Source organism: Jatropha curcas, chromosome 2 (genome assembly GCF_041381405.1).
Source record: "Jatropha curcas cultivar XTBG-Jc1 chromosome 2, XTBG_Jcur_1.0, whole genome shotgun sequence".
In the NCBI taxonomy this organism is placed as follows: domain Eukaryota; kingdom Viridiplantae; phylum Streptophyta; class Magnoliopsida; order Malpighiales; family Euphorbiaceae; genus Jatropha; species Jatropha curcas.
The window spans coordinates 1,148,827-1,176,404 of record NC_143152.1 but is presented as its reverse complement, the minus strand read 5'-3'; the positions used below and the strand labels follow the sequence as shown (position 1 = coordinate 1,176,404).

At 32.9% G+C, this 27,578-nt stretch overlaps 5 protein-coding genes and 1 long non-coding RNA gene across 6 annotated transcripts; 2 read left to right on the top strand and 4 right to left on the bottom strand.

The window, feature by feature from the left end:
- The first annotated feature begins 2,057 nt into the window (after window positions 1-2,057).
- On the top strand, window positions 2,058-5,404 carry LOC105642309 (serine carboxypeptidase-like 51). The gene is made up of 13 exons (XM_012227110.4): window positions 2,058-2,373; window positions 2,599-2,693; window positions 2,788-2,895; window positions 2,975-3,215; window positions 3,657-3,700; window positions 3,797-3,864; window positions 3,963-4,068; window positions 4,192-4,391; window positions 4,488-4,557; window positions 4,679-4,729; window positions 4,847-4,899; window positions 4,967-5,108; window positions 5,200-5,404. Exons 1-13 carry the CDS (start codon window positions 2,247-2,249, stop codon window positions 5,263-5,265), a joined length of 1,371 nt encoding a protein of 456 aa, XP_012082500.1. The 5' UTR covers window positions 2,058-2,246; the 3' UTR covers window positions 5,266-5,404.
- Window positions 5,405-5,720: 316 nt separating this feature from the next.
- Window positions 5,721-6,542, bottom strand: LOC149498002 (uncharacterized). The gene is made up of 2 exons (XR_016319741.1): window positions 6,273-6,542; window positions 5,721-6,197 (listed from the first exon to the last, which is right to left on the bottom strand). It is a non-coding gene; the product is annotated as an uncharacterized LOC149498002 (long non-coding RNA).
- Window positions 6,543-6,773: 231 nt separating this feature from the next.
- On the top strand, window positions 6,774-9,744 carry VPS37-1 (Modifier of rudimentary (Mod(r)) protein). The gene is made up of 7 exons (XM_012227109.4): window positions 6,774-6,961; window positions 7,618-7,830; window positions 8,670-8,757; window positions 8,953-8,992; window positions 9,097-9,143; window positions 9,239-9,359; window positions 9,467-9,744. The coding sequence occupies exons 1-7, from the start codon at window positions 6,948-6,950 to the stop codon at window positions 9,628-9,630; spliced, it is 687 nt and encodes a 228-aa protein (XP_012082499.1). The 5' UTR covers window positions 6,774-6,947; the 3' UTR covers window positions 9,631-9,744.
- A 64-nt stretch (window positions 9,745-9,808) lies between these two features.
- Window positions 9,809-12,752, bottom strand: LOC105642306 (Tetratricopeptide repeat (TPR)-like superfamily protein). Its single transcript, XM_012227108.4, has 3 exons — window positions 12,399-12,752; window positions 11,151-11,481; window positions 9,809-10,081 (listed from the first exon to the last, which is right to left on the bottom strand). The coding sequence occupies exons 1-3, from the start codon at window positions 12,641-12,643 to the stop codon at window positions 9,995-9,997; spliced, it is 663 nt and encodes a 220-aa protein (XP_012082498.1). The 5' UTR covers window positions 12,644-12,752; the 3' UTR covers window positions 9,809-9,994.
- Window positions 12,753-13,328: 576 nt separating this feature from the next.
- On the bottom strand, window positions 13,329-14,597 carry LOC105642305 (Pollen Ole e 1 allergen and extensin family protein). Its single transcript, XM_012227107.4, has 2 exons — window positions 13,934-14,597; window positions 13,329-13,809 (listed from the first exon to the last, which is right to left on the bottom strand). The coding sequence occupies exons 1-2, from the start codon at window positions 14,103-14,105 to the stop codon at window positions 13,460-13,462; spliced, it is 522 nt and encodes a 173-aa protein (XP_012082497.1). The 5' UTR covers window positions 14,106-14,597; the 3' UTR covers window positions 13,329-13,459.
- A 156-nt stretch (window positions 14,598-14,753) lies between these two features.
- On the bottom strand, window positions 14,754-18,651 carry LOS4 (P-loop containing nucleoside triphosphate hydrolases superfamily protein). Its single transcript, XM_012227106.4, has 8 exons — window positions 18,311-18,651; window positions 17,505-17,798; window positions 17,061-17,285; window positions 16,597-16,662; window positions 15,966-16,370; window positions 15,772-15,883; window positions 15,244-15,329; window positions 14,754-15,085 (listed from the first exon to the last, which is right to left on the bottom strand). Exons 1-8 carry the CDS (start codon window positions 18,527-18,529, stop codon window positions 15,023-15,025), a joined length of 1,470 nt encoding a protein of 489 aa, XP_012082496.1. The 5' UTR covers window positions 18,530-18,651; the 3' UTR covers window positions 14,754-15,022.
- Window positions 18,652-27,578: the final 8,927 nt, after the last annotated feature.

The window sequence follows — 27,578 nt, the reverse complement described above, 5'->3', positions numbered from 1 at the left end:
TCATAGCAATTCAAAAAAATGACATGTCATTCCAAACTTTGTTAATTAATTAGGTTTTCAAGCAAAAAAGAGCTGGAAAGTCCCAAAGCAGAGAATCTAACAATTATTTCCAACCCATTACTTAATTTTTTTTTTTTTTTAAATTATAGCAATTCAAATCAAGTAGACCCTTTAAATCATAATTTAGATTAATCAAGATTAGTAATTAGTAACGTTAATAAATTCTATATTGCGAATATGGATAAAGTCCAGAAGAAGGTGAATCCCTCAACTAATGAAATAATAAATTAATGTGAAGAAGTTCTATACGTTGCATTTAAAAGCACTAGCTAGGAGAATCTTGATGAATCTATTTTCATATTATTAATTTGTGTTTGTGGAAAAAAAATTTAAAAAAACAAAAGAAAGAAGAAGAAAGTTTTCCTTTCACAAGTTGTTTAATTCTGATATGAATAGTTTGCTTTGATATAAACTTCAAAAGACCAAAAAAAAAAAAGAAAGTAAGTTTTCCTTTCGATAGAATAAAGGGTGTGCTAAACAAAAATAGCTAGAGCAAGAATGAAAATACGTTACACTAGCTTTATCATTACCAAGCCGAATAGAGAAACTGAGAGGAGAAGACTACATCTAAACACCTAAAGATGTAGAGGAAACATACTTAGATAATCAATCCGCATAAAAATTAGCTTCTCAAAATATATAAGAAAGAATAATTTAAGACCCAAAATAGAAAAATAACTTTAATAGATTTATAATATTCAAGCTAATTCAAAATATTGCTGAACTACAATAAAAAAAAATTGAAAAGTACACGCAACTCAGTTGGAAAAAAAAAAAAAAAAAAAAAAAAACACATATCCTCTTCTACTAATGCTTGAAAAAGAAAGAAAGAAAGAAAGGAAGAGAACAAAACCAGGGCTGCAAAGGCCTGAACATGGGCCTACAGCTTAATGGGCCACGGCTTGACTCGGGTCTTCGTCAGCACATGCTTATCGCAAAATCAAGGGGAAACTTTTTCGTACTAAATAAATTCAATAAATTTTTTAATTTAAACTGGAGTATTTATATCAATTGATTGGAAAAAGAAATAAATACGACAATATTAAATTGTGAAACCGTATATCAAATGTAGTTTTGTTAAACTAATTTATTCATTTAGCAGTATTAAATTTATTTTATCTATAAAATCAATTAGAGGTTGATGTAAATGGGAGATTATTATTTTATTTAGTTTTCTATAATTTTGGTCAAAATTATTAATTAATCCTTATTATTTGGTAAAATTATTGATTTATTTGTGACGTAAAAATGCATTAAACTATTTAATCATTTCATCCAAAAAATGTCATTTTTTACTATGACATTTTCTATAATATTTGACAATTTAGTCTGTCATATTTAATATAATTATATGATATTATTATTTAATCTCATATATTTGTTATTTTCTTTAGCACGTAGCAGGCTTGGATGAAAGACAAAATAATTTAGTAGGTCGAAGTTTTAGGAATGAATTACTGATTTTACCAAGTGTAGGGATGAGTTAATAATTTTAGTAAAATCTTAAGGACTAAATAATAATTATTCCTACAAATAATATTCAACTTCTTTGGTTCTCTGTCTTTTTGTTTTTTTTTTTTTCCTTCCAATTTTTATGTACAGAAACTTAGGTTTTTCTTTCTTGTTGCACAATTTCTTGAAATTGACGTAAATGTGTTAGCGAAAGACAGAGAGGTGAAGATTCTTAGGCCATTGGAGCTCCACTTTCCTCTGATCTTGTCTCTTGCTTCATGAAACTGATAACAGTGTTCTATGACTTAGCAATCAAGAAAACTCAAGGAAATTATTAATGAAGATGAACTGGCTTCACCTGTTAATGGACCCATTTCATAAATCATATATATTTTTTGAAATATATATAAACATATTTCATAGAATAAACTTTGCTTTAACTTCCATTATCTTCCCTGTTTCTCAGCCAATTGTCCAATGAAAATAGACAAAGCTGGTTGACCATTTCCCTTTATTTGTTTATTCTATTACTATCACTATGGGTTTTGTTTGCACAGAACTTGCTTCCTTGAAATTGGAAAATGCATGTATGTTTGTTTTCTTGTTTAAAGAAACAAGTATAAGTCAAAGGGAGGAAGGCGAAGGTTCTTATGTTATTCTTATGTCATGACTCTCTCTCTCTCTCTCTCTCTCTTATATATATAAATCTCCACCAAATATTAATTACTTGAGCTATGGAGAGCCATTCTCTTCTTTTCCTCTCCTTTGTTTTCTCTTTTACTTTGCTTCATGGATGTTTGGCCTCTCGTGCAGTAACCTTCGATGGCTCTGAACAATGGGGCTATGTCGAAGTTCGACCCAGTATGTTTATATATATTTATTCAAAATTCTTACAATTTGTATTTCTAATTTCAGCCACCGGTCAACTATTAATTCAACAATAAAACATCTGTTTATGAGAAAATTTTATTATAAATTGAAAATCATAGGTCAAGTGTTAATCAGACGTTGTACAATCGGTCGTCTCATATTTCTTTTTGTGTTTTGATGATTTAACAGTTGAAATTTGTTTTTTTTGCAATGTAGAGGCACACCTATTTTGGTGGTTCTATAAAAGCCCTTATAGAGTTAATGATCCATCAATACCATGGCCAATAATTCTATGGCTCCAAGGAGGTCCAGTGAGTACTGAGAAATTAAATTATTATCTTTGTCATTTGAATAAATATTTTTCTTTCTGTTTTAGGTACTAAAATGTTATTTAATTAAATTTAGGGAGGCTCTGGTACAGCATTTGGAAATTTTCTAGAAATAGGACCACTAGACAGCAATTTGAAACCCAGAAATTCTACTTGGCTCCACAAAGCAGATCTCTTATTTGTGGTAAATTTTAGTAATTTTTTTAATTACGTTATTTTTATTATGAGTTTTTTATTTTTACAATTTTTTCATGGAATTTTAGGACAGTCCAGTAGGAACAGGATTTAGTTATGTAGAAGATAATGCCTTGGTAGTAAAGGCCGATGAAGAGGCAGCAACTGATTTAACTACCTTATTGAAAGAGCTATTCAATGGAAATAAGACTCTCCCAGAAGGTCCTTTGTACATATTTGCAGAGTCCTATGGAGGGAAATTTGCTATAACTCTCGGAGTTTCTGCTCTTAAAGCCATTGAAGCAGGGGAACTAGAGCTTCAATTAGGAGGTAAAAATTATTAACTTTCTTTGTGGATTTCAAGAATTAAGTTAGAAGCCCACGAGTGTCGTTTGTTTAGACTAAATTCTAAATACCAAATGCGTTATTTTACTGAGCCGAATAATTAAAAAGTGGTATCAATAATTAATAACTGAGTGATTAAAAAGTGATATATGGTCTCATTTTATAATTGTAAAGTAGTATTAAATTTTAATCCGATAAGTTACATGACTTATTAAATCAATTTTAGAAAGAAAATTTTCCGATAAGCCAACGTTTTTTTTTTCTTTTTATAAATTCAGATAAACAATTTGTGGTTCAATTGTATTATCTGAATGAATAAATTGAAGGTTCAATAAACTGCTGAGCCGACAGAAATAGCTCCTACTATTATAATTGATTAAATTAATTAATAATATTCATTTAATAGTTGTGAATTATATGTTTCAGGAGTTGCTTTAGGAGATAGTTGGATTTCTCCTGAGGATTTTGTGGTATGTGAATTCTACAATTCAAAAGCTGATTTTTTTTTTTTTTTTTTTTTTTTTTTTTTAAGGAATGATTTTAGACCTATGAATTGTGAAATGCAGTTTTCTTGGGGACCTCTACTCAAAGACCTATCAAGAATGAGCAATAATGGATTAAGCATCTCAAACAGGTCTTATATGAAGCTATTGCCTTAATTTGATCATTTCATATTACGTAAATGAAAAATTTTTAGTAATTAATTTAACAACAACCAATTTGCAAAAATAGTTTAGCTCGGAAAATTCAGCAGCACTTAGCGAAAGGCGAATACGAGAATGCTACATTTACTTGGAATGAACTAGCAAATGTTATTCTTGCCTACAGCAACAACGTGGTATGGTTTTTTAGTACGTCTTAATATCTGTAATTATGTATCGGTCTCGTAATTAATTATCTGTCTTGAAATACATAATTTCTGACACATATCAAATATAAAAAAATGTTTTATTAATTGCAGGACTTCTATAATTTCCTGCTTGATTACGGTAATGATCCAGTGGTAGGGATCACCACAGAGACTAAAAAATGGATTCTCAGTGATAGATATTCAAACTATATAAATGCCAAGTATCATCCTTCATCAGCTAGTGATGGCCTTTATGATTTCATGAATGGGCCTATTAGAAAGAAGCTGATTATTATTCCAGAGAATGTTACGTGAGTATAATTTTATTTTATGTATATATATATATATATATAAAATGAGTTAATTTTATTTAATTTATTTATACAATTTGTTTAATATTAAATTAGTTGGGGAGGACAAAGCAGGCTGGTTTTTCAAGGCTTAATCGGAGACTTCATGAAGCCAAGAATTCAAGAGGTAATTCTATTATATTACAACTCAATAAATGAAATTAAAAATAAAATGGATTTTTATAAATAGATGTATAAAAATTTAACATTAACAAGTGGTAAATTAAACTTTTATTTATTTTCTTCAGGTGGATGAGCTCTTAGCCAAAGGTGTAAGAGTGACCATATACAATGGGCAAGTGAGAAATATGATTTTCAAGAACCAATGAATTAATTAGGTTCTTATTTTAATAAATTAATTATTATTCATGAAGAAAAATGATTGAGATTAATATGTATTTATAAATATATTGTAGCTTGATCTCATATGCTCAACCAAAGGAGCAGAAGCATGGCTTAACAAACTAAAGTAAGTACCTTATTTAAAATAAAAATTATTTAATTTAATTTAATTAATATATTATTCTAAATTTCAGATGGGATGGCTTGAAAAATTTTTCTAGTCTGGATCGCACTTCTTTATATTGCAAAGGTGATAAATATAATACAACCACAAAAGGGTTCATAAGCTCATACAAGAACTTGTCTTTCTACTGGATTCTTGGGGCAGGCCACTTTGTAAGCAGCCATGCAGCTTTTCATCTTTTCTTTTCTTTTTTCTTGGTCCTTGTAGGCTTGAAGTTGCCCTAATTCTTGAAATTCTGTACAGGTTCCAGTTGAACAGCCTTGTATTTCTCTTCAAATGGTGGGGAGCGTCACAAAATCCCCAAAATAATTCCTAGCAATCACGACGGCCGGCAGAAATTTTTACAAGAGATTTTCTTTTTAAATTATAGTTAGGAGTATTGGTTGCCGAAACAAAATTCTCTCAGGGAGAATTTTTAATTAAAGGCAATTGCAAGAGATTCTTTCAAGCAGAATAAATAAATAATTTACTGTTATTTTATTTTATTTTATTTTTTATCTAGATGTAATTTATGAATAAGTAAAAATAATTGCTTTAACTTGTTAAAATTGTCATGATATTAATCCTTTTATTTTTTGAAATAAAACTTATCCACGTCATCATCCTCATTATTTTTCCTTTTTTTCATTAAAATCTCTCTACTTTAATAGCATTATAAAATTTATTTTCAAAAAAAAAAAAAAAGAAAAAATAGCATTGTAAAATTTATATAATAAAATTTTTTGTTGAAACGAATCTATCTTTTACCATACACATCTAAAACGAGGATAAAGTATAACCAATTTATAAAAAAATTCTTATTTTCATTGGTTTGGTCTATATGTAGGATCATAAATCTAGTCTAGATAAATATAATCAATTCTATGGATAAATATATATACGTACATAAACAAATAAAATTACACTAACACACAAACATACATTCGTTATTGGTTTCCATGGCTTCCAAATCCCATCAGCTTCACTTCATCTTGTTTCCTTACATGGCTCAAGGCCACATGATCCCAATGATTGACATAGCAAGATTGTTAGCTCAATAAGGCATCACCACGCCACTTAACTCGAACCAACTCGAACCGTTTCGCATCAATTCTTGCTCGTGAAGTTGAATCTGGCCTCCACACTCAGCTTATTGAACTCCAATTTCCATCTGAAATGCAAGATTGCCCCAAGAATGTGAGAATCTTTACATGCTCCCCTCACTAGGCGCAGCCCCTGACTTCTTGTTAGCCGCCTACTTTCTACAAGAACCAGTTGAAATATTGCTTCAAGAACTGAAACCAAAGCCTAATTGCATAATCTCTGTATGTGTTTACCTTACACGAGTCGAGTTGCTAGTAAGCTTCGTATTCCAAGAATTGTTTTTACTGGATTTGGTTGCTTCAGCATGTTATGCTTGCACAAGATATACAGTTCTCAGATTCTTGAAACCATAAGCTCTGAATCAGAATACTTGGATATTCCTGGTTTACCTGATTTTATTCAAGTAACCAAACAACAGTTGCCAGAAGCAACTTTAACCTCTTAAGAATGCAAATTTATGTGAAATGCACATTTATGCAAATAAAACCTCTTAAGAATTTGAGTTTCATGAAATTTGAAAGGTGCAACTTGCAGGTAACTACCTCTTTCAGTTGTCTAGTTCAAATGCGTAGACTCAAAAACTCAAAATTGGGCTATGATTATCGAGAAATGGTCCATTGAGTCCAAAAGCCCACATATTGACGCGTTGGAGCCCATATCTTTCATTTGCTTGGATCCTTCCAAAAGCAATGGCACACGCTTCCTTAACCAGTCAAACGACGGCACGTGCTCTCGTAGAGAAACTGTCAAGAAACCATCTTTCGTCAAAGCAGATGCAATTTCCTCTGCACTTGATTAACAAAGAAATAACACACAGCTCCTATCGTTTTCCTTTTTGGTACTATACGGATTCAAAATTTTCTATTTTAATAGGTTGATCGAACGATCGAAAACTCCTTTTTCGAGCTATGTTCAAATTCTGGTACTCGCCTTTTCTTTTCTGATTGCGTTTTTGTTCAATTTTTTTTATTATTAATTGATTTCGCTATCTGCCTTGTGCTTTGATTGCTTGATTGATTGATGTTATTGATGCAGCAGTCAATTTGGGAAGTTTGAATAGTTTGAATTTGATCAATGTTTGGTGTTGTTTTTCTGTTGCGATTTGAAGTTTTAATTTTTATGCATGGCTTATTAGGTTTTAATTATGGGAAAACTGTTAAATTTGAATTAAGTGGTTTGGAGTTACTCCAGCACTTAATATGTATTGCAAGTTTTGCTGATGGATTTTACAATTTTTACCTTCACATTATTTATCTATTATTTCATTTGTCCAATTACATGCTTTATTTTGAATGGTTATTGAACCAGGTAATACATGCTTGTAGTATTAGGGGGTTTTCTTCTCTTCTATCTTACTTGTATAACTTGTTCTGTCCAAATGATTATATTGTATCATGTATAACAATCATATTGGATTGTGGTTGAATTGTAATCCCAGCGCCGGTGTTCTTGGATTGCCCTTTGTGTGTTTGTGTGTGTCTGTACTCTTACTCCTTCAAATATCTTTCTTTTTCATTTTGTTTACCTTTTGTTTGGGTTGTTTGTTTTGGCACTTATGTTTATACTGTCTTCCTGTAGGAGTTCTCAAGAGGAACAAGCTCAGCCTCGTCCGGGAGAAGCTCCTACACAATCTTGGTATCCTCCATCTGTAGTGAGTTCGCCTAATTCCTCTCCACCTGTAACACCAAGTACTGGCTCTTCTAGTAATTATGGCTTACAACAAGCACAATCTCCTTCACATGTATCGCCTGCTGAAGCGGCTGGTGTTATTGCTCTTTTGAAGAATAAAAGGTGAGTTGCCTGATGCAGATTGTATATTGTTATTGTGTTGATTCTTTCTTTTAATAGTTCTTCCTTTTTGTGGGCTATAGAGACTTCTTTTGCTAAATTAGATTTACTTTTAGTGTATTGTTTATTCATCCTTTGTAGTATTTGCTTGCAACTCATGTAAGTTTTGATCATCCTGACTATTGGCTTACAGCTCATGTGATGACAATCTTGTTACTTAATGTTTCATTTCTTATTTGGTTTGTGTTAAATTTTACATGATTCATGAAAATCTACATGAAGTGGGAAGTATTTTGTGCAGACAGTGCATTATATTCCATGTTGTAGTCTTGATCTTAACATACTTATGAAAATGCATTATGAACATGCTCGCCAGACATTGAGTAAATGATTGAACTAAATATTATCTAATAAAATTAAGAGTTTCTGATGGTTGGAGGAATGAGGATGAAATTCAAGTTCTGAAACACACGCATCTGCTCATAGATAATGTATTCTCATTTAATAAACTTGGATATGTGTTTACTAATATCAGGGAGATATTGGATAATATGAGTTTTTCCTTTTTATCTTTGCTTTACAAAGTTGTTTAAATAATTCTTCTACCATGTCAAGTGGGATGTTGCTTCTGTTACTTTTGTTATATTTTTAACTTTGTGATTCAAATTGTTGTTTTGCTAACATTGGATTAGGTCTTAGGTTGAAACTATAATTTAGAATAGTTCTTCGTTGTAACTTCTGTGAGAAAGGGGGGCTTCAAAATCCAGGCTCTGATTGTATTACAAGATGGTGGGTTTAACATCCATTTTCTGCTGACTTGTTTTCTCTTAAAATATTTGTAGCGTTGATGAGCTACGAAAGCTATTATCAGACAAGGATGCATACCATCAATTTTTGCACTCACTTGATCAGGTTAAAATTCAAAACAATGTAAGTTGCAATTTTTCCTTCTTAATTTGGAGTTCAATATCCATGATGCAATACTGAAATTTTCCTTTTCATTTCATTTGAGCTAGGGGAGAGAAGAAATTATTAAAAAAAAAAAAAAGAGAGTATTTACTGAGGTCTTAATCATGAAACTTCTTGTTGCCAGTTTATGACCTCTTTTATCTCTTCTTTTATCAGATAAGATATGAGCTCCGCAAAGAAACTCTACAGCTGGCCAGTAAGTTCTTATTTTTCATAAAATGTATATTACCCATTTTAATGTTCTAATTGTATTGAGATATAATTGGAAAGAGATGCTGAACTGTTATTTCTGGTGAGTAGGAGAGAACTTGGAGAAGGAGCCACGCATAATGGAGTTAAGAAACCAGGTACGTCTCAATGCCATGTCTCATCGACTATCTTGCTCTGCTATTTAGTGTGAGAATTTAAAACCAAAATTTGCCGTTTCTTTTTATGCCCTCAGTGCAGAATAATACGGACAACTGAGTTAGCTGCTGCACAGGAGAAATTAAATGAATTGGAAAAACAAAAAGAAGAGGTACTGAGGTCCTGCTCTCCTCAGTCCCTTCTCCAAAAGCTTCAAGGTAGATATAAAATTAATCCATCTTCAAGATTCAGAGCTTAAGATAAATAATAACATAGGAAAAGCCATATTTTGAAACATGATGAGTGATGTGTTTTTCATTTGCAGAAGCAATGAATAAGACAGACGAGGAATCTGAAGCCCTGCACAGACAGCTTCTTGATAGGGAGATAGAACTTGCAGCTTTTGTCCAGAAGTACAAAAAACTCCGGACAACTTATCACAGACGATCGCTTATCCATCTTGCAGCAAAAACATCGTCAATTGGATGACTAGTTTTTTGAAATGCAAATACTGAGAAAAGATGATATTCACTTCTGTATTAATATTCTTATGAGACTGAGCTTTTCGCATGTTTGTATATCATATGAGTGGTTTTTTTGTTTCGTTATGGTTTTGTTCTCTGAAGTTCTTAATAAACGACTTCAACTGCATTTTAGAAGCACCAGCTACGATAGCAAATAGGTATACCATTCAAAGTTCATCATTATTATAATCGTTTGAATCCAACCAATAAAAAGAATGATAGTACTAACAAAAAGAGAAACCTTCCTATTGCTATTACAACAAATTTAACATATGAGATGGGGAACTGTAAGGGAGAGAGAGAGAGAGAGAGAGAGAGAGAGAGAGACGTCATTCATTTAAGCGATCCAGTTCCTTTTCCCACTTCAGTCCAAACATCTGCCGGCCGAAAGGAACAATGAGGTTGTGTCTGAAAACCTATGATTCACAGCATTGACATTCGATTCATGAGGCTAAGACTTAAAAGTAGAACTTATAGAAGCAGCACGATATAGTATATGATACTGAAGCTATTTACAACAAAAGAAAACGTGTTCACCAAAAAAACATAAAAAAAAAAAAAAAAAAGACACAAATTCGTAGCTTAAACACCAAAAAAAAAAAAAAAAAAAAAATGCAAATTTGCTCAAACAACACGGCAGATGTGCCTTACAGATGCTTTGCAACATTTCTCAGTGCGTGCACAAATGAACATGCTTTTTATTTGAGTAAATTTTCTATATAATCTATATAGAAAATCCAATCAACTCCACTCCTTCACCTAGTTACAGTTGTTAAGAATCCCACATCAACTAAATACCAAATCCACAAAGGGCATATAAGGGTGCTAAGTTAGATAGCTAATTGGTTAGTACTAATCTTTTAACAATGGTTGGCCTAAGCCCAAGTAAGTCCATATCATATATTTTCATCTCATGGGTTCTAACCTCTCATCCAGTCCACCGTCCACTTCTCTACCCTTTCAACTTCTAATATGGTATCAGAACAGGTCCGGTCCGGTTATTCCTCAGTTCACTGGTGTTGCTGTTGCGTTTCAATTCAGGCTCTCGTCTAGATGTCCAATCCCTAGTGAGGCCCATCCAATTTCATGGGCAAAAAGCTCTAATACCATATTAGAAGTTGAAAGGGTAGAGGTGGACGGACTGGGTGAGAGGTTAGAACCCATGAGATGAAAATATATGATATGAGCTTACTTGGGCTTGGGCTTAGGTCAATCATTGTTAAAAGATTAGTACTAACCAATTAGCTAGCTAACTTAGCACCCTTATATGCCTTATGCCTTTTGTGGATTTGGTATTTAGTTGACGTGGGATTCTTAACAGCAGTTATAGGCATTATGCATCTAGAGAGTTTTTGAGTTATCTCGGCCTAAACAGTTCAGACCATGAATCGAAGACAACTAATTAAAAGCAGCAATTAGTAAACTAAGCAACAAGAAGACAAAAAAAAAAATCAATGGTAAGAGACCAGATTTCTAAGGGCTCACCTTATCATTTATATCCCTTAATTGAGCTTTTAAAGTGTCAGAGCTCTCAATCCATTTGGAGTGGTCACCACTGGATTTGTTCATCCATGCTTTCTTCAATGCAACCCGCCATTCAGATATTTTACTCCTTATCTCCTTGTTGAGTTCAATCCACTCTGGTGCGCATCCATTTTTAGAGAGGATTCTATATAATGTGTCTTCAGCTGGATCTGCGTGAGGGTTGGTGCTGAGATTCAGGGGTTTGCCTTTCCCTGGTAAGTTCTCAAACTGACCTTCTTCCATTGAATGCCATATTCTTTGCTCAACAACATTTATTATATCAGTTTCCGACCTATCCAAATAAAAACCGTAGATCATTGTATTATATATTAGACAGTAGGACCAATATTAATTGGTCTCAATTCAAGAGCAGATATGACCATCCATCTTTGTATTATTTCAAAATTTTAAGTTCAATGAATGAAGTAGAATTCTAATTACTATTATTTGATCATAGTGGATATAGGAACAAAGGATTTATATAGCCGATTCCAACTAGTTTGGGACCAAGGCTTAGTTATTATTGTTGTTGTTATAATGAATGAAGTAGAGTTTATCTACTTTAAACAAATAATGGTCCAAATGAAGTCACATACAGAACAACAAAATAGACAAGCACAAGTGCCAATTAAACTACTCCCAAGTAGGAACTTCACTTGTAATCTTTCTTCAAATAAAATCTAAATGAAGCATCAAGTTGAACATTTGATCAGATTCAGTATCTCCAAGAAGATCTATCCAGGAATTTAAATGAAACTCAAGTTGACACACAGATATTTCATTCAACCACATACAACTCCCTTGACTCATCTCCATGAACAGGAATTAGCAAACTAAAAGAAAGCAAGTAGGACTGTCCTTAACATTATAACATTATGCCTTTAATAATTTATAGTAGTGAAATATCATTAAAATTTATTAAACAAGACCATAATTGTAATTGGCAGCAAGGATTTGCTTAGGAAATCAATTACATTTTCTTACAGCTAATGCCAATTTTGACATTTCAGAATTCAAAGCACCTCGAATCCTATCCAAAAAGGCACTAACAAAGAGAAGTTCTAAACTTCATCTTTCCTTGAAGAGAAACTTAAGTTTCAACTATGGGTCCTTAGCCTTAAAAGCTCTAATGTTCAAAATATCAATTTTCAGCGGTTCAAATTTCAATAGACAACCAAAAATATCAATATAAATGGACGAGATAGCGACCTGACAGAATTGCGTTGGCCACGAAGTTGAGGAGGGAGCTTGCGGTCGTTGACGGCGTCTATAACAGCGGAAAGGCGATCCGTTATCTTCTTGTCAGGCTTCGATGACGAGGAAGAAGAGGAAGATGAGGTCCACCTAGGCCGGAAAAAGGTCGCTGAATTGTCAATCGTTGATTTTCGAACCAAATCGATTAGCGATGATGATGATAATGGATAGAATGTTATTCTCCGTATGCTAATTGCCATGGCTGACCCGAGATCACTCCAGTAGGCGCTCCGGCCTCTGTGACTGTTCTGCAATGGACCTTCGAGGCTTTGACAATGGTGGAGTTAAGTTTTAATTTTGGTTTGTAAAAAACTAAAAATTGTTGCAGTTAATTTTCCAGAGGTTGCAGGTAGGGACAAGTGTCAAGTTGCAGGTATTGCCAGGTGGCCAAACTTAATTGGACTACTTGATTGATTTTCAAATTAAAAATTTTCTTTTGGTGCAAATGAGAAGAAAAATAATATAACAACTTCACCGTCAAGAATGAGCTATGCTAGCAATATCATAAGCCAATCACAGGATTACCTCATGGGAGGTTGATCAGAAGCAAGAACATCTAAATATGAAGAAGCAAAACTAGCAAGCTAGTTGTGCTAAAATTAGCTTCCCTAAAGGTGTGAGAAACAATAATTTCTGTAAAGAGCTAAAAACGAAACTACAGAGATAGAAGGAGATAACTCCCCGTTATCCATTTTAACCCGATCATATCATCGCATTCTATTGAATCAAAACGACTATAGTTAGCTCACTGAAAATCTTCATTATCGTATCCCAAAAACAGTTTATTTTTAATTTTACTCCCCTAACTTTTCAAATTTTTTTTGGTCCTCTAGCATTCATGTCTGGCTCTATTAAGTTAGTGTATTTCTGAATGAAAAACAGATGGAAAGGAGAAATTATACTATCACATTTGAATACAGAATGGCCAACCTCTGTTTTTATCAAGGAAGATGCCTTACATAATCAAAATGAAAAACAAAAGCAATGTATTAATATTACAATTAAAGAAAAGAAACTCAATAATGATTGCTTCCATTGGAGCCATCAGATTCACTAGTATCAGGTTGTTCACACATAGGAGTAGTGAAATAAAATGGGTTAAGTATATACTTAACCATATCTCTATATAAGAAAGTTGGTCTCCTAAGCTTTATTCCTGATTTTCCACCAGCAAAATCAGTAAGAACATTGCATGTAGGATCTGGGGATGATAGAAGCCTTACTGAGCATAATTTTTCATTTAATTTTTTTCCATTTATGTATTTGCTCACAGTCATGTCAAATTGGCCTTGCTCATCAGTGGTATCACTAACATAGTGCCTCACTCTTCTCCTGTCATCCATACAAGTAAGGGAGACCTTGCATCCTGCAATTAATCGAGCCAAATAATATGTATTTTAATTTGAATTTGTTTATAATTTTTTGGAATCGAATTGAGATGAGCTTCTAACTAATTTATAGATAGGAGACAGAAAGGAGGAGAGGAGTACCTTTAATGGGTCTATAACCATTAACCCATTCATTATAGCCTTTGGTGCAATCCTGACACATAACTTTCCCACTTACATGAATCACTCCAGCTCCATCCCAAGCCATTGCTGAATTTGTGCCTAACAACACAAGTAGTGTTGCTACAACCAGTGTCATTGCCATAGCACCCATCTCTTTCTTTCAATCCAAAAGGCACAAAAAAAAAAAAAAAAAAAAATGAATACTAATGCTGGTACTGGTTTATAGAAAGAGTATAGATGTATATATATATAGTAGGCCATGTACCAAAATAAGTGGACAGCCACTACTTTAGACGTGCAATCCATTTTGTTTCTCTAATATTATTAGAGAGGTAGGTTTGACAATTTTTTAAAACCGAACCACATTTTACTTATAAATTTTTCAAACAGTACTAAACCATTTTAGGTACAAAAGGACTTCTAAGAAGACTTTAGAATACAAAGATAATTTTAAATTTTAATTTAAATGAATAATATCCAATATATTTATGAAGCCAAAAAAAAAAAAAAAAGTATACACTCCCCCAACTGCGTGTATTGTGCATTTTCAATTTCACTAAGAATAAAATTGACAAGTCAAAAAAATTTTTTTTTCCAAGAATCAAAACAGGTCAAGGCATTATAACAATGCACTTCCTGCTCAAAATAATTAAGACAAACCAAAAAGGTCGGAATTAAGGTGCTGCACTTGATTTGAAGGAGATCAAATATATTGTCAGCTGTAAAAATACTATTTAGTTGAATCGAACGAATAGCACACAAATAAAACATTTTCTTAGCTATTCCCAAAGAGATCAAATTAAAAAATTAAAAAATATAGCATTGGGCATTTTAGTTCAGCAAATACTTTTATAGACAAAATTCATCAATTCTCCGCTATTTTAAATACAAAACCAGGCGTCATTATAGAACTTTGGACCAATAAAATCATCTGCAACTCCAAAAGACTCGAGACCACTCCAAAAAATTCGTGCTTGTATCAAAAATATGCAACTCTTAAAGAGACTAAATAAGCCGCTCTACAAATCCATGCTTGACTATTAGCCAAACCACATGTGATTTGCAACATCACAGCAAGCCAGCCGCTTTCAAGGCAACCTTAAAATCCTCCTCACTATCCCAGGATGGTACCTGTATTGACAATAGCAGCAGCGACACAGTTAGATTCTGTTAGCTGTACATGAAATACTACTGCCCAAGTACTAGGAAGTAGAGAACAAAAAAAAAAAGGCATGAACTTGAATTCCATGAAAATATATTTAAATGAGACAAGGAACAGGTTTCATCACCTCGGCGACTTGGGTCCCGAAATATGTTTCAATTTTTTCCATTATCATCCTATCCCTATCATCCATCACAAAATTGAAGACAGCTCCTGCAGGACGGCAAAGGAACATTTAGAATTAATAAGTACTAGTTTTAAAATTAATGTATAATTACATGTAAGAAGGCCCAAGAGAGAAAACAAATAATCCTGCTCACTGCAAATAACAATGTATTATATAATACAACGAGCACCTTTCTTTTTTTAAGATCACACTATAACACAAGAACTTCAAACTGGAAGCATAGCTGAATGGAGTTCAACTAACACCTCAATCATGAGATATACATAAATGCATAACTTAAATGAGCTTGAAAATTGTGTCCTAGGTTGATTGAATTACTCGACCGTTATCAAAACAATAGGATAATACATTACCATCTTGCAGTTTAAACCAAAAGACAAACAACACAATACTTCATCTTCATGTAACCATACTTTCAGATAAGTTCACAAATGACCAGCACAACCAGAACTCTATAAAAAGATATACCTTTGCGGCCAAAACGCCCTGCTCTACCAATCCTATGCAAGTAAACCTCATAATTAGGTTCATTTGGACTCTCGAACTTCACAGGAAGATCATAATTGATAACCAAATTAACCTGCAAAATAACAAATATTAGAGTTTAGATTTTGGGCAAATACACCATGCAATGATAAGAAGAATTGAGATATAAGGAGGACCTGCTGTTGATCAAAGCCTCGAGCAAGAAGGTCAGTTGATATCAGAACTTGAGTCAAACCATCTTTGAACTCTTTGACTATCTTGTCTCGATCTTCATGAGTAAGTGCACCATGAATGGTGGTCACTTCATAACCTAACTCAACAAGTGCCTTGTGCAACATGCCTGCACTACGTTTTGAGCTTACAAAAATAATTGTCTGCCCCAACTTTTCTCCGACTTCAAGTATTCTGTCTTTTATGACTAGAATCTTGGCTAACTCATCAGGACAATACACCTTGTACTGCTTTATTGCATCTAATGATAACTCTTCTTTCTTCACAAAGAGTTGATTGTAATCTTTCCTCACAATCCTTGATACAAAATTCTTGACGGTCTCATCAAATGTAGCAGAAAACAAAAGAATCTGGAGAGAAATTAGAAATAGACATAAGTAAATAACTGTTTTCTAAATTTGGACAAGCAACCTTTTCCCATTTATTAAAAAAAAAAAAACGCAAAAACTTTCTCAATTCAAGAAGCTCAGTAGAAACAAATGAGCTCTATGCAACTTCTAAATCAAATATTTACTTGAATCCTATTTCTATACCCTTAACCTCAATAAAAAAAAGTATGTGAGCAACATGACAAACCTGGCAGTGATTATTGACTCTTTCAATGTCCTTCATTATTCTCAAGGAATCATCTTGAAATCCATCCTATAACAGTTTAAGTTTTTATTAGCAATCAATTATTTAAGAGAGCGCCACTCCAGTTACATATCAAAGCAATAAAATAAAACATCGATTGCCAAAGAACATATTATCAGTTGTATCCCAAAAAGGAAAACTTCTTTTCATTGTAGATAATAAATTGGAAAGAATCATGTCAAGAATGTTTGAGATTTTTCATTTCTTCCAACAAAATTATGCCTAGGAAAGTTTTTCGGCCAAGTACCCAACATCAATCAAAACATGCTGTGAATACAACATCCTTGTAGGAAGTATAAAGCAAACAGTAGGAAGAACAAATTAAAGGTTTCAAGCAGGTAAAAGATGTGGAATAATTTTATAATCGTACAAAACACACAGCCAACAAGCAATGTATTAATGCATACCTTGGCCAGCATGTGATCAGCCTCATCAAAAACTAGAACTCGCATATCAGTGACGCTCAATTTCTTTTGAGACATCAGCCTTTTTATTGTTCCAGGAGTTCCAATAACTACTTGTGCAAATATAGGTGGCCTTGATCTTGGTCTGTCATTTGCACTGTCCATTGGCACAGCACATTCTGAAGTAATTCCAGTGTACTTTCCCATCTTCCGAAGAACTTCCAAATTCTGCAAGAAACATTTGCCAAAATCAAACCCCAGATTAGTACTTTTTTTTGTGCTGTAAAAAGTTATAAATGCATATATATTGCTAAAATATTTCCCACAACGTGAGTGAACCAAAATTTATCACCGCCAAGATGTTTCCCCTTCTACGGTTACCAAATCAAGCACAAAATAAGGGGAAGAAATAAAGAACAAATGAGAGAAAAAAAGCAGGAGTCTAACCTGAATAGACAACTCTCTTGTTGGACAGATACAAAGGGCTTGTGGTCTTCTGGCATTAGGATCAATACGACTCAACATGCCAAGCACAAAACAAGTCGTCTTACCAGAACCATTATGTGCTTGGGCAATCAAATCTTTGTATGGCGGAGTCAAGATCATCGGAAGACTTATAGCTTGAATTTTGCTTGGTTTCTTGAATTTCATCTCCACATACAACCCCTTCAAGAGCTCTGGCGTCAAGTTTAAATCTTCAAATGTAGTCGCAGAAGTATATGGAGTATCTCCAGCTGTAACCTACATCAATTTGAACTCCCCAAATCAACAAGCAACCTCAACTAAGATGACCAATTTTCTTCCTATAACAACATAATTTATACAACTTCAATTACAAGTTAAAATCTCAACTAAGAGTGTAGAATATAGATTACAAGTGTAAAATACAATCCAATGGTTACAACTAAGAACAGATTAGAGTCGGTTAACTCAAGTTTCTGCTTTACGATAGAAACTGAATCATATTTTTTGTTTCCAACAATTTGAATAGAAACACACATATTAACCATACATCTGATAAAACCTAGCGGAACAATAATCGGATCTAATTATCTGGGCAAATTAAAGCTGCTCAAAAATATCCCGCAAAGAACATGGCAGCAACAAAAGTTTCTATCAATTTCCTTTCATATCCACAGTTCTAAAAGCTCTAACAGTTCCTAAAAGAGAAAAGGATCGTCCAGCTCTATTAAATTCTAAAAACCCTAAAAAATTGCTAAACATAAAGAACGAAGGGGAAAGATAGATCGTACAGCTTGGATATTCGAATCTTGTGGCTCTTCGAGAAATTTGTCAACTTTTTCGCTATCGTCAATAGTCAATTTATCCTCGAGTTGGGAGGCAACTTTATCCTCTGAAGTGGAGGCTGTTTCCTCTTCATCTTCTACATCACCCCACTTTATTATCTCCGCCGCCTGAGGTTTGCTTTGTCGCTCGGTAGTTGTGGCGGGGGTTTCGCTGGTATCCGCCATTGAAGTACGTTTTAAAGAGAGAGAGAGATCGATGAAGTCTGAAGAAACTTCGAAGATGTTAGAAAAGAGTAAATGGCTTTTCAATTCGTTTTCAACAAGTGAAGCGGTGAAGCACAGTTTTTTATAGACCCAAGTTTTCGTTTGCCTAAGAATGACGCACAGTTTTGTTTGGAGTATGGACTTCTATAGACGACATGACGTTTTTTTTTCCTTTTAGATACAAAAAAAATATTTGAATATAAATAAAATTATCAAATATCTAAGTCATTTATCTAAAAATAAATTACTTAAAATTTAAACGGTAAAAAAACATAAGGATAAAAGATAAAGATATTATTCATTTCAATAGATGATAATATATGTCATATGGAAATTTTGACATAATAATAACAATAATAATTATTTTTTTTGACATTAAAAGAGATAATTTAGTAAATAAGAATAGCATTTAAGAGGATAGAACTCTCAATCCTAAATGTGAAAGTCAACTAAGCTATGAGCAGTCATATTTGCTTATCTTTGAATCCAAGAAATATTACCGATTTCCATTTGATCTTGAAATCACTGAATATCTGAAATAACTTTTTCTTAGTCCGAAACACCACCAGCAAGGAATCGGTCTCAAGAAGAACAAGGCACAAATTATTAGAAGATAGCCATTGAAGCACACTTCATACAGCAAGAGTCTCTGCTATAGCAATAATAATTATTTTTCCCTAACTAATGCAATAATTAATTAATAATACTTAATTGATTTTTTTAAAATTATTTAGTTCACTTGTTTTCAGTTATCTGAATCATCTGAATCAGAATAAGGTACATATGTAGTAATTTCTTGTATTTTGTTTTCACGTCCATTATAGACACCTCTCACAATTTTTTTCAATGAAAATTTATTTTTACGTCTGGCTGGAGGAGCAGAAACCATAGCACCTTGCGTTGGAGGAGCATCTTGAATTGGAATAGCATTGACTGGAGTAGCATTCACCTCGCCATACATTGGAGGAGATGACATAAAATTATGAGCATAAGAAGCAGAAGATGGAGCCACACCATACATTGGAGGAGCTGTCATAAACCCAGAACCATACATTGGAGGAGATGTCATAAAACCAGGATCATAAGAAGCAGATGGTGGAGGAACATATTGAAAAGAGGCAGGATCATAGATAGGATCATTAGAAGCTTGAGAAGAGGCATACTGTGGAGAAGTAGCATGAAGAGCATGCGGTGGAGAGACATACTGTGGAGGAGCATTATGAGAAGGACCAAAATAAAAAGCATCAAAATTATGAAATGGCGTTTGATCTAAACTATAAAATTGATTTTGATTTTGATCAGTATAAGGAAAAGAAAATGGGGGTTGATTGGGATTTTGATCATGGTTTGCCATACCTTAAAAAATTATACGAGTACGATAATTTTAGAAAAGAAAAAAAGGTTAATATTTCTGGTTATGAAAATATTATTGAGTGTTACAAGCCTTTTATACACTCATAAATTATACTATATAGGAAATCATGCATTAACATAAATATACGAAATAGGAATAATCTAAATAGGAATATATCAACTCTTCTTAAACTATAAGATATTATAAATTAAATATCCTAAATAGAAATATATTAAAAATCCTATATAAGAATGTATTAAAACCCGTAGTTATATTTAAAAAAATAAAAGAAAATCCCTAGTTATTGTTTGGGTTTTTTATCCTATATAGAAATGTGCTAAAACCCTGCCCTAATTGTTGTTGTTCTTATAGAATAAAATATATTATATAAATATCCCAAGCATGGTAATAAATTCATTTTATGAATGATCAGTCATTTATTAAATCAAAATATTACGAGAATCATGTCTGATAAATATTCTTAATTAAATAAAACAATAATATCTTTCTTTTATTTATGTTTACTTTTCTTTTTTGAGACTCCTATTTTTTTTTAATTTATTCTACATATTACCTTATTTCTTTCGTCAAAGTAAATATTCACTTTCTTTATATATATTAATTTTCTTGAGTTCATTTGTAAGTTGTTTATATTCGTTGATTTTTACTCATTGCAAGTAAATATAATTTAATTTATATATTTTTTATTATTTATTTTGTTATAAATTATAATATTATTAACAACTTATATTACTAAAGTTCCCACAACATTCACAAAATACAAAAAAATATTTTATGACATAATAAAATAATAAATAAAAAATTTTCTAAAAGTGAGGATTGATTTGACTTGATGTATTATATTTTAATTTATATTATAGATATTATATATTATAGATCGATAGCCATTATAATAATTAACATATTAATTATAGTTTTAGAGCATCTTTTAATCACTGGAAATATATATTATTAACATAGTAATTTTAGTTTTAGAGCATCTTTTAATCACTAGAAATATATATTAATTAACATATTAATTTTAATTTTAGAGCATCTTTTATAATTTTAGAGCATATAATTAATTTTATGATTATTTAAAAAAAAGAATTTTCTTTCAATATGTTATATGATTTGATAATATAACTGTCACGACCCGTTTCCGTGGGCCGGACCGGCACTAGGGCCCAGGTAAGCTTAAGGCCCCCGAGGCCCGTAGTAAGCCTGAAACGCTAGAATCTATTATCTCGATAGAAAATTTCAACATTCAGCCCATATGAATATGAAAGATAAACCTCAATATTTTATTAAATCTCGGCCCAAATTTATAAGCTACAACATTCCACAGTTCGGGCCTAATTAACAATGCATCATATTTATAATATGGGTTCACATAATTATCTCATCTATAATAATAAATGATTAAAAGTATACAAATCCTACAACTGCGGAGTCACTAACTGTTGGTATACATAACAAAATAATTATGGAACTAGGAAAAATTCTTTATTGCCCTACGCCGAAGAAACATAGCCTAAATCCGATTAAAGGAAAAACCTACTTCCTGAAAAAATCAAACAAGACATGTGAGTTTTCTAAGAAGTAATAATTATTGCACAACACACGCAGTCACACAAATGTGTACACATATTAATCTAGTCATCCGACTAGTTATATGCTCACGCAGCCAGTCACACAAATGGCATATCACCAGCACTCACAATCATAAACATCTTCATATAATCACATCACGTGGAAATTAGTCAGTGGCGCCACCTGAAACCCCAACGAGCCGTCCTCACACATGGCTCGCCCTCTCATACATGTGCACCAGGGAGCCGATCCCCCATACGGCCAACTGGTCTAATCCTCACTGACCAGTCCTCTCATTGTATTTCCATTCTCTCTTTTCTTTTCCATACCAACAGGAGGCAACCCGGTGGTCTCCATCCAATCTAGATCATCAAGTACTCACAACAGGAGGCCACCCTGCGGGCTACAATCAAATCTAGATTATCAGGTGCGCAACAACAAGAAGCCATCCTGTGGTTTTCCACATAATCCATTTCATCAGGTGCACACGGGGGCGCCGATCTCCCATTTTCCCGGCCGACGGTCAAATATCATATAATATTCGGATCCATATCACAGACCGTCCTCACAAACCCACGGTGGTCCACTTCATCCCAATTCCACACAAACAAAGCATAGCATTATCACAACACAATTAATCAAACATTGCAATCAAATGCAGACATATTAATCAATTAAACATCGTAATGCAATGCACAATTAAACATCCAAAATCAATGCAAATAAATAAATAAATAGTATTAACAATAATAAAATAAATAAATAAATATGTAAATAATTAAATGAGTAATAAAGATAATAAATAATCAGAGCACTCTATTTATTATGTACCAAGTTATAGAATTAATCTAAATGAACTTATTTAATCATGTCATTCATTAAAACTAGTCTAGGTTCTATTGAAATTTCTGCAGCACCTCCCCTAAAAATTGGACTATCTACCTGCTCAAATATCACAATATTACTATATATTTATCAAATCAATGCACACAGCCCATCCGCCGGGCAATCCATCAATTTAAAATCCCATCCTCCTTCCAAAATAACAATGTCAACACTCAACCATTAATTTACAACTTACAATAACCTCCAATTATGTTCCAATGATAATACCAATCATTCTTTACTTCATATAATTATAACTAGCTTCTATAGCTAATTGCCAAACATATGAAAGCTTTAATACATATATAATTATAATCGAATAAAACTTGTATCATTAAGTTAATTTCAATTACTTTCATTTGATAGTTTCGTAGTGTCTAACTATTATAGTACTCTTTATCAAACTCTCATTTCTTCATCCTTGCTTAAAGATAACAACCACATATTATACCTTTATTAAATTTTAAATTAGCCACTAAGAACAAATGCTTCAATTAAACTAACATTTAATGGATACATCTATTAAGAAATCCAATTTTACAACTTAAGATATACCAACTAACTAATTCCTAGCAAGAATTAAATCTACTACTATAAAAATTCCATATCAAGCAATAATCTATATAAATGATTGAAAATAACTGCTGCCACTGCCCAAAGTTTCTCAATTCTTATCAAACTTAGTCATTCGAACCTCTACATCCACGACAAGTTATGAAGAGCGCATTTATTCTAACAATATAAACTTGGTTCAAGCAAAAATCCATGATTTCCTCTAACTAGAAGTTGCCAATATATCAAAGAAATCTTAAGTTATTGATAAAATTCATGCATTATATGTTACTTAACCCATTTCCCCTTAAGAACTTAATTTATAACTTCGTTTGCATTATACCACAACAATTATTCAAGCTAAATAGTTAAAATAGCAAGCTGCCATTTCAGGTTTATCAATTCTTTCACCAAAATATGCATTAAACTAAATAACTTATTCACTTGTATAAGGAATTTCAGTTTATAAATCAATTTAAAGAGTAAAATCAAAGCTTCTAATTATTCACACTCAAACAGTAGCAAATTTAGGGATTTATACTCTACCCAACTTGATTCATGCATCAAATTTATACTCTTGTTCAAACAATTCACTAAATGTATCAAAGAAGGTTGAAATCCGACTTACCCAGCTGAAAAACGCACTAAATACTGAAATTTCCCCGTTAAAGTGACCGGAAGCAGCTCCCTTGCTCAAAAACCATTTATATCGATGCTAGCTCGATTGGAAGTGAAGGGAACAATGGCTGAAGGAGTTGCACACCGGCTAAGGGCAATGTCGTCGGAAAAACGAAAGAACAGGGCTGGTTGAGCTACTGTCCCGATGGGAACGCAAAACCGCAGTTCCTTGCGCACTGTGCCAACCGGAACGGGAAGAGAGCGAGGGCTGCTGCAGTGAGGAGGCGACAACGAGGCCGGCGATGGTCTCAGGTGGTCGGAAAAAGAAAAACAAAAAAAAAGAGAGGGGGAGGGCTGTCGCGCGCCTGGCGCTGGCGCAAGGAAGAAGAAGGAAACGAAAAGAAAAAGAAAAGAAAAAGAAAAGAAAGAAAAAAAAAAATCTTGGGGCTTCTAGACCATTCCGGTTCGATTCGAACCGGTTTGGTCTAGTTTAATGATTCGCCTCAATTTTTGCTCGGTTTGCAGTTTTTTTCACTTGGTTTTCAAGCTATTTGTTTGGTTTTCGAAAGATCAATTTGGTTTTAAGGCCCGGTTCGATTTATTTTAATTAGTTAGTTTGGTTCCATAATATTTTCTCCATTCACTCAATATAAATAAAATATGAACAATTATGATATTTGATTTTTAGGATAATTAATTTATATATATTCATAACAGATTAAATTGCTTTCATATTATTTCTTGAAAATTTTTAACAGTTCTCAAATCGAAAATTCTGACAATATATTTGGGCTTGGGCCCAACTCACAACACTTTGGACCCAAATTTAAGATTGTTTGGTGTTTAAAGCCCATATAATCAAAAATCGAAATTTTTGATTTAATAAAAATTTAAAAGTTTTGAAAATAAAAATTCGGAGTATTTCAATCTCCCCCCCTTAAGACAATTCGTCCTCGAATTGAAATCTAGCAAGGGTAATAGGAGCAGAGATATAGGTGATTCTAAAGTCATAGGAGATACTCCAAATATTAAAAAGTCAGCTCAAGAGCGAATAAAATAGGCCGAGTGAAGGGAATAGGTAGGGCGTTCTGATTGTTCTCCTACCGCCAATCATCCGACTTAGTGCCAACTAGCTAAAACTTACAAGAAACTTGAGTTTATTCCCTAACTCTCCAATCACTCTCTTCAGACAGCTACTGAAATCTTTAGAAAATCTTTCTTTGATTAAAGTTTTATCTTAAAATCGTTTTAGCAGTAAGTTGCATATATATATATATATATTCCGGATTATATGATTTCATTTTGAAAATTTAGATATTCCTTCATGAAAACCAAGCATATAATTTTACAAAAAGCGAAACAATTGAAATTTGATTTATTTATGGTAATAAGAATTAACTCACATAATTATTAGAACTCTTCTTGATCAAGAATTGAAAACCTTATTACTTTAAAGCAAAATTTCAAGAAAAATTTTCCTTTGTAACTCATGTTGTCTATAGTATCACAGGGCGACTCGAACTCACTCTCTCCCAGTTCTTATCTATACAAGTTCTATTCCCCCCTACAAAATTCTTTCCTTATGTTAGTGCAGCTATTAGATAGCTCCTGAGTCACCGCACCCCTTAACTATCTCACTCATTTAAAGATTTTGACCCTTTGCAGCGCTTATTCCTTATGTCACCTTAATACTTATTACTAAAATTAAATTTCATAACAATACCTTTTAACAGTCCTTGTTTCGGTTCATGATCTTGACTTTTTTTTTTTTTTTTTTTTTTTTTTTTTTTGGGTAACCTTTTACTCTATTTGAGTTACTCATTAACATACCTTAAGATATTAGAATACTCTCACCAATTATTTCATCTACTCTTCCCCTTTTATACTACTTATCATTGTAATTCATAAGTTATTTACTATCAGCATCTCATCCTACAATTATTATTTATCCTACATACTCTCTTATTAATTATTTCGCCCACTCAGTTTCTTTTGTACTACTAATCATCATTATTCATGATTTATCTAATCACCAACATTTTAACCTAACCTTTATTGCTTGCCTTAAATATTTACCTTTTAACTAGTTCTCATCAATACTAACAAAATTCCTTTAGTCCCAAGGTAATGCTACTTTACCATCCAAATATCACATCAAATTGATCTCATTAACTTCTTAAGAGTCTAATTTACATATGCTAATAACTTCTTTACTCTTTTGTCCAAATTCTCCTAGATTACAATTTCAAACCATAGTGCTAACATTTTAATTAGTCTCATTTAACCAAGTATTAGGTACCATATGTGGAACTATTAACTTAAAATTAGCATCTATCTATTACTTGCTTATATCAAATTTTAATTCAATTTACCTGTCTCACCTATCTAAAACTAAACATATATTACTACTTGTCTTATTCTTCTTTTCAAATCTTCTTTCTAATTTTACTATCCTCATAATCATTTCATTTTATACTCTAATCCAATTGGCCCCGTGATATAAATAGACAACTTTTCAAAAATAATTTCTATATAAATAATCAATTTCAAATTTTTTTATCATAACACAATTTAAATTCAAAATAAAAACAGGGTTTTAAATTTAAATATGAAATATCAAGTAAATAAAACAATAAAGAGAAATTCTAAAGAAGTTCAGTAGCCGAACTGAATACTAAAATACCGATTCCTAATCACCCAAAATTCATCAATCCACTATACAATTAGAAAACCTATTTATTCTCTACACTATCCTGTTCACTGATAGGAATAGAGTTCACATGAAAAGTAGTGTACTGGGTGATCAGGCCAATCCACTACCATCAGGTATTACTCTATTCCCTAGCTTAAGGGTTGATACCAACTCTGGCCCCTATAGGTATTGCAATGGGTTCATCCTACTATCCACTACTTTCACTCTAATTCTCAATTAATTCTTCAATTTTTTTTTTTTTTTTTTTTTTTTTTACACTATAGGTGTGGGTTTTCCCACCTCATAGGGTCTAGTGCGTCCACCATCCCTAGAGAGGAAAATTACAAAGTTTCCTTCCTTATGTTGGTTACGGCCGATCCCAACATAAAGAAATTTCCTATACTCCGCAGTTGTGTCCTAAAACCCTAACCTAAGCTCTGATACCAACTTTGTCACGACCCGTTTCCGTGGGCCGGACCGGCACTAGGGCCCAGGTAAGCTTAAGGCCCCCGAGGCCCGTAGTAAGCCTGAAACGCTAGAATCTATTATCTCGATAGAAAATTTCAACATTCAGCCCATATGAATATGAAAGATAAACCTCAATATTTTATTAAATCTCGGCCCAAATTTATAAGCTACAACATTCCACAGTTCGGGCCTAATTAACAATGCATCACATTTATAATATGGGTTCACATAATTATCTCATCTATAATAATAAATGATTAAAAGTATACAAATCCTACAACTGCGGAGTCACTAACTGTTGGTATACATAACAAAATAATTATGGAACTAGGAAAAATTCTTTATTGCCCTACGCCGAAGAAACATAGCCTAAATCCGATTAAAGGAAAAACCTACTTCCTGAAAAAATCAAACAAGACATGTGAGTTTTCTAAGAAGTAATAATTATTGCACAACACACGCAGTCACACAAATGTGTACACATATTAATCTAGTCATCCGACTAGTTATATGCTCACGCAGCCAGTCACACAAATGGCATATCACCAGCACTCACAATCATAAACATCTTCATATAATCACATCACGTGGAAATTAGTCAGTGGCGCCACCTGAAACCCCAACGAGCCGTCCTCACACATGGCTCGCCCTCTCATACATGTGCACCAGGGAGCCGATCCCCCATACGGCCAACTGGTCTAATCCTCACTGACCAGTCCTCTCATTGTATTTCCATTCTCTCTTTTCTTTTCCATACCAACAGGAGGCAACCCGGTGGTCTCCATCCAATCTAGATCATCAAGTACTCACAACAGGAGGCCACCCTGCGGGCTACAATCAAATCTAGA

What these genes read in the sequence shown, in the direction of transcription:
- LOC105642309 (XM_012227110.4), top strand. Translation starts at nt 2,247, where the DNA reads ATGGAGAGCCATTCTCTTCTTTTCCTCTCCTTTGTTTTCTCTTTTACT. An exon ending in CTATGTCGAAGTTCGACCCA is followed by an intron (nt 2,374 to 2,598) that starts GTATGTTTATAT and finishes TTTGCAATGTAG; the next exon opens with AGGCACACCTATTTTGGTGG. An exon ending in TGACCATATACAATGGGCAA is followed by an intron (nt 4,730 to 4,846) that starts GTGAGAAATATG and finishes AATATATTGTAG; the next exon opens with CTTGATCTCATATGCTCAAC.
- VPS37-1 (XM_012227109.4), top strand. An exon ending in GCTCTTTTGAAGAATAAAAG is followed by an intron (nt 7,831 to 8,669) that starts GTGAGTTGCCTG and finishes AAATATTTGTAG; the next exon opens with CGTTGATGAGCTACGAAAGC. An exon ending in AGAAACTCTACAGCTGGCCA is followed by an intron (nt 8,993 to 9,096) that starts GTAAGTTCTTAT and finishes TCTGGTGAGTAG; the next exon opens with GAGAGAACTTGGAGAAGGAG.
- LOC105642306 (XM_012227108.4), bottom strand. Translation starts at nt 12,643, where the DNA reads ATGGCAATTAGCATACGGAGAATAACATTCTATCCATTATCATCATCA. An exon ending in GGCCAACGCAATTCTGTCAG is followed by an intron (nt 11,482 to 12,398) that starts GTCGCTATCTCG and finishes TTATTTGGATAG; the next exon opens with GTCGGAAACTGATATAATAA. An exon ending in TAAGGGATATAAATGATAAG is followed by an intron (nt 10,082 to 11,150) that starts GTGAGCCCTTAG and finishes TGTGAATCATAG; the next exon opens with GTTTTCAGACACAACCTCAT.
- LOC105642305 (XM_012227107.4), bottom strand. Translation starts at nt 14,105, where the DNA reads ATGGGTGCTATGGCAATGACACTGGTTGTAGCAACACTACTTGTGTTG. An exon ending in TGGTTATAGACCCATTAAAG is followed by an intron (nt 13,810 to 13,933) that starts GTACTCCTCTCC and finishes GATTAATTGCAG; the next exon opens with GATGCAAGGTCTCCCTTACT.
- LOS4 (XM_012227106.4), bottom strand. Translation starts at nt 18,529, where the DNA reads ATGGCGGATACCAGCGAAACCCCCGCCACAACTACCGAGCGACAAAGC. An exon ending in AAGATTCGAATATCCAAGCT is followed by an intron (nt 17,799 to 18,310) that starts GTACGATCTATC and finishes AAATTGATGTAG; the next exon opens with GTTACAGCTGGAGATACTCC. An exon ending in CTGATCACATGCTGGCCAAG is followed by an intron (nt 16,663 to 17,060) that starts GTATGCATTAAT and finishes AAACTGTTATAG; the next exon opens with GATGGATTTCAAGATGATTC.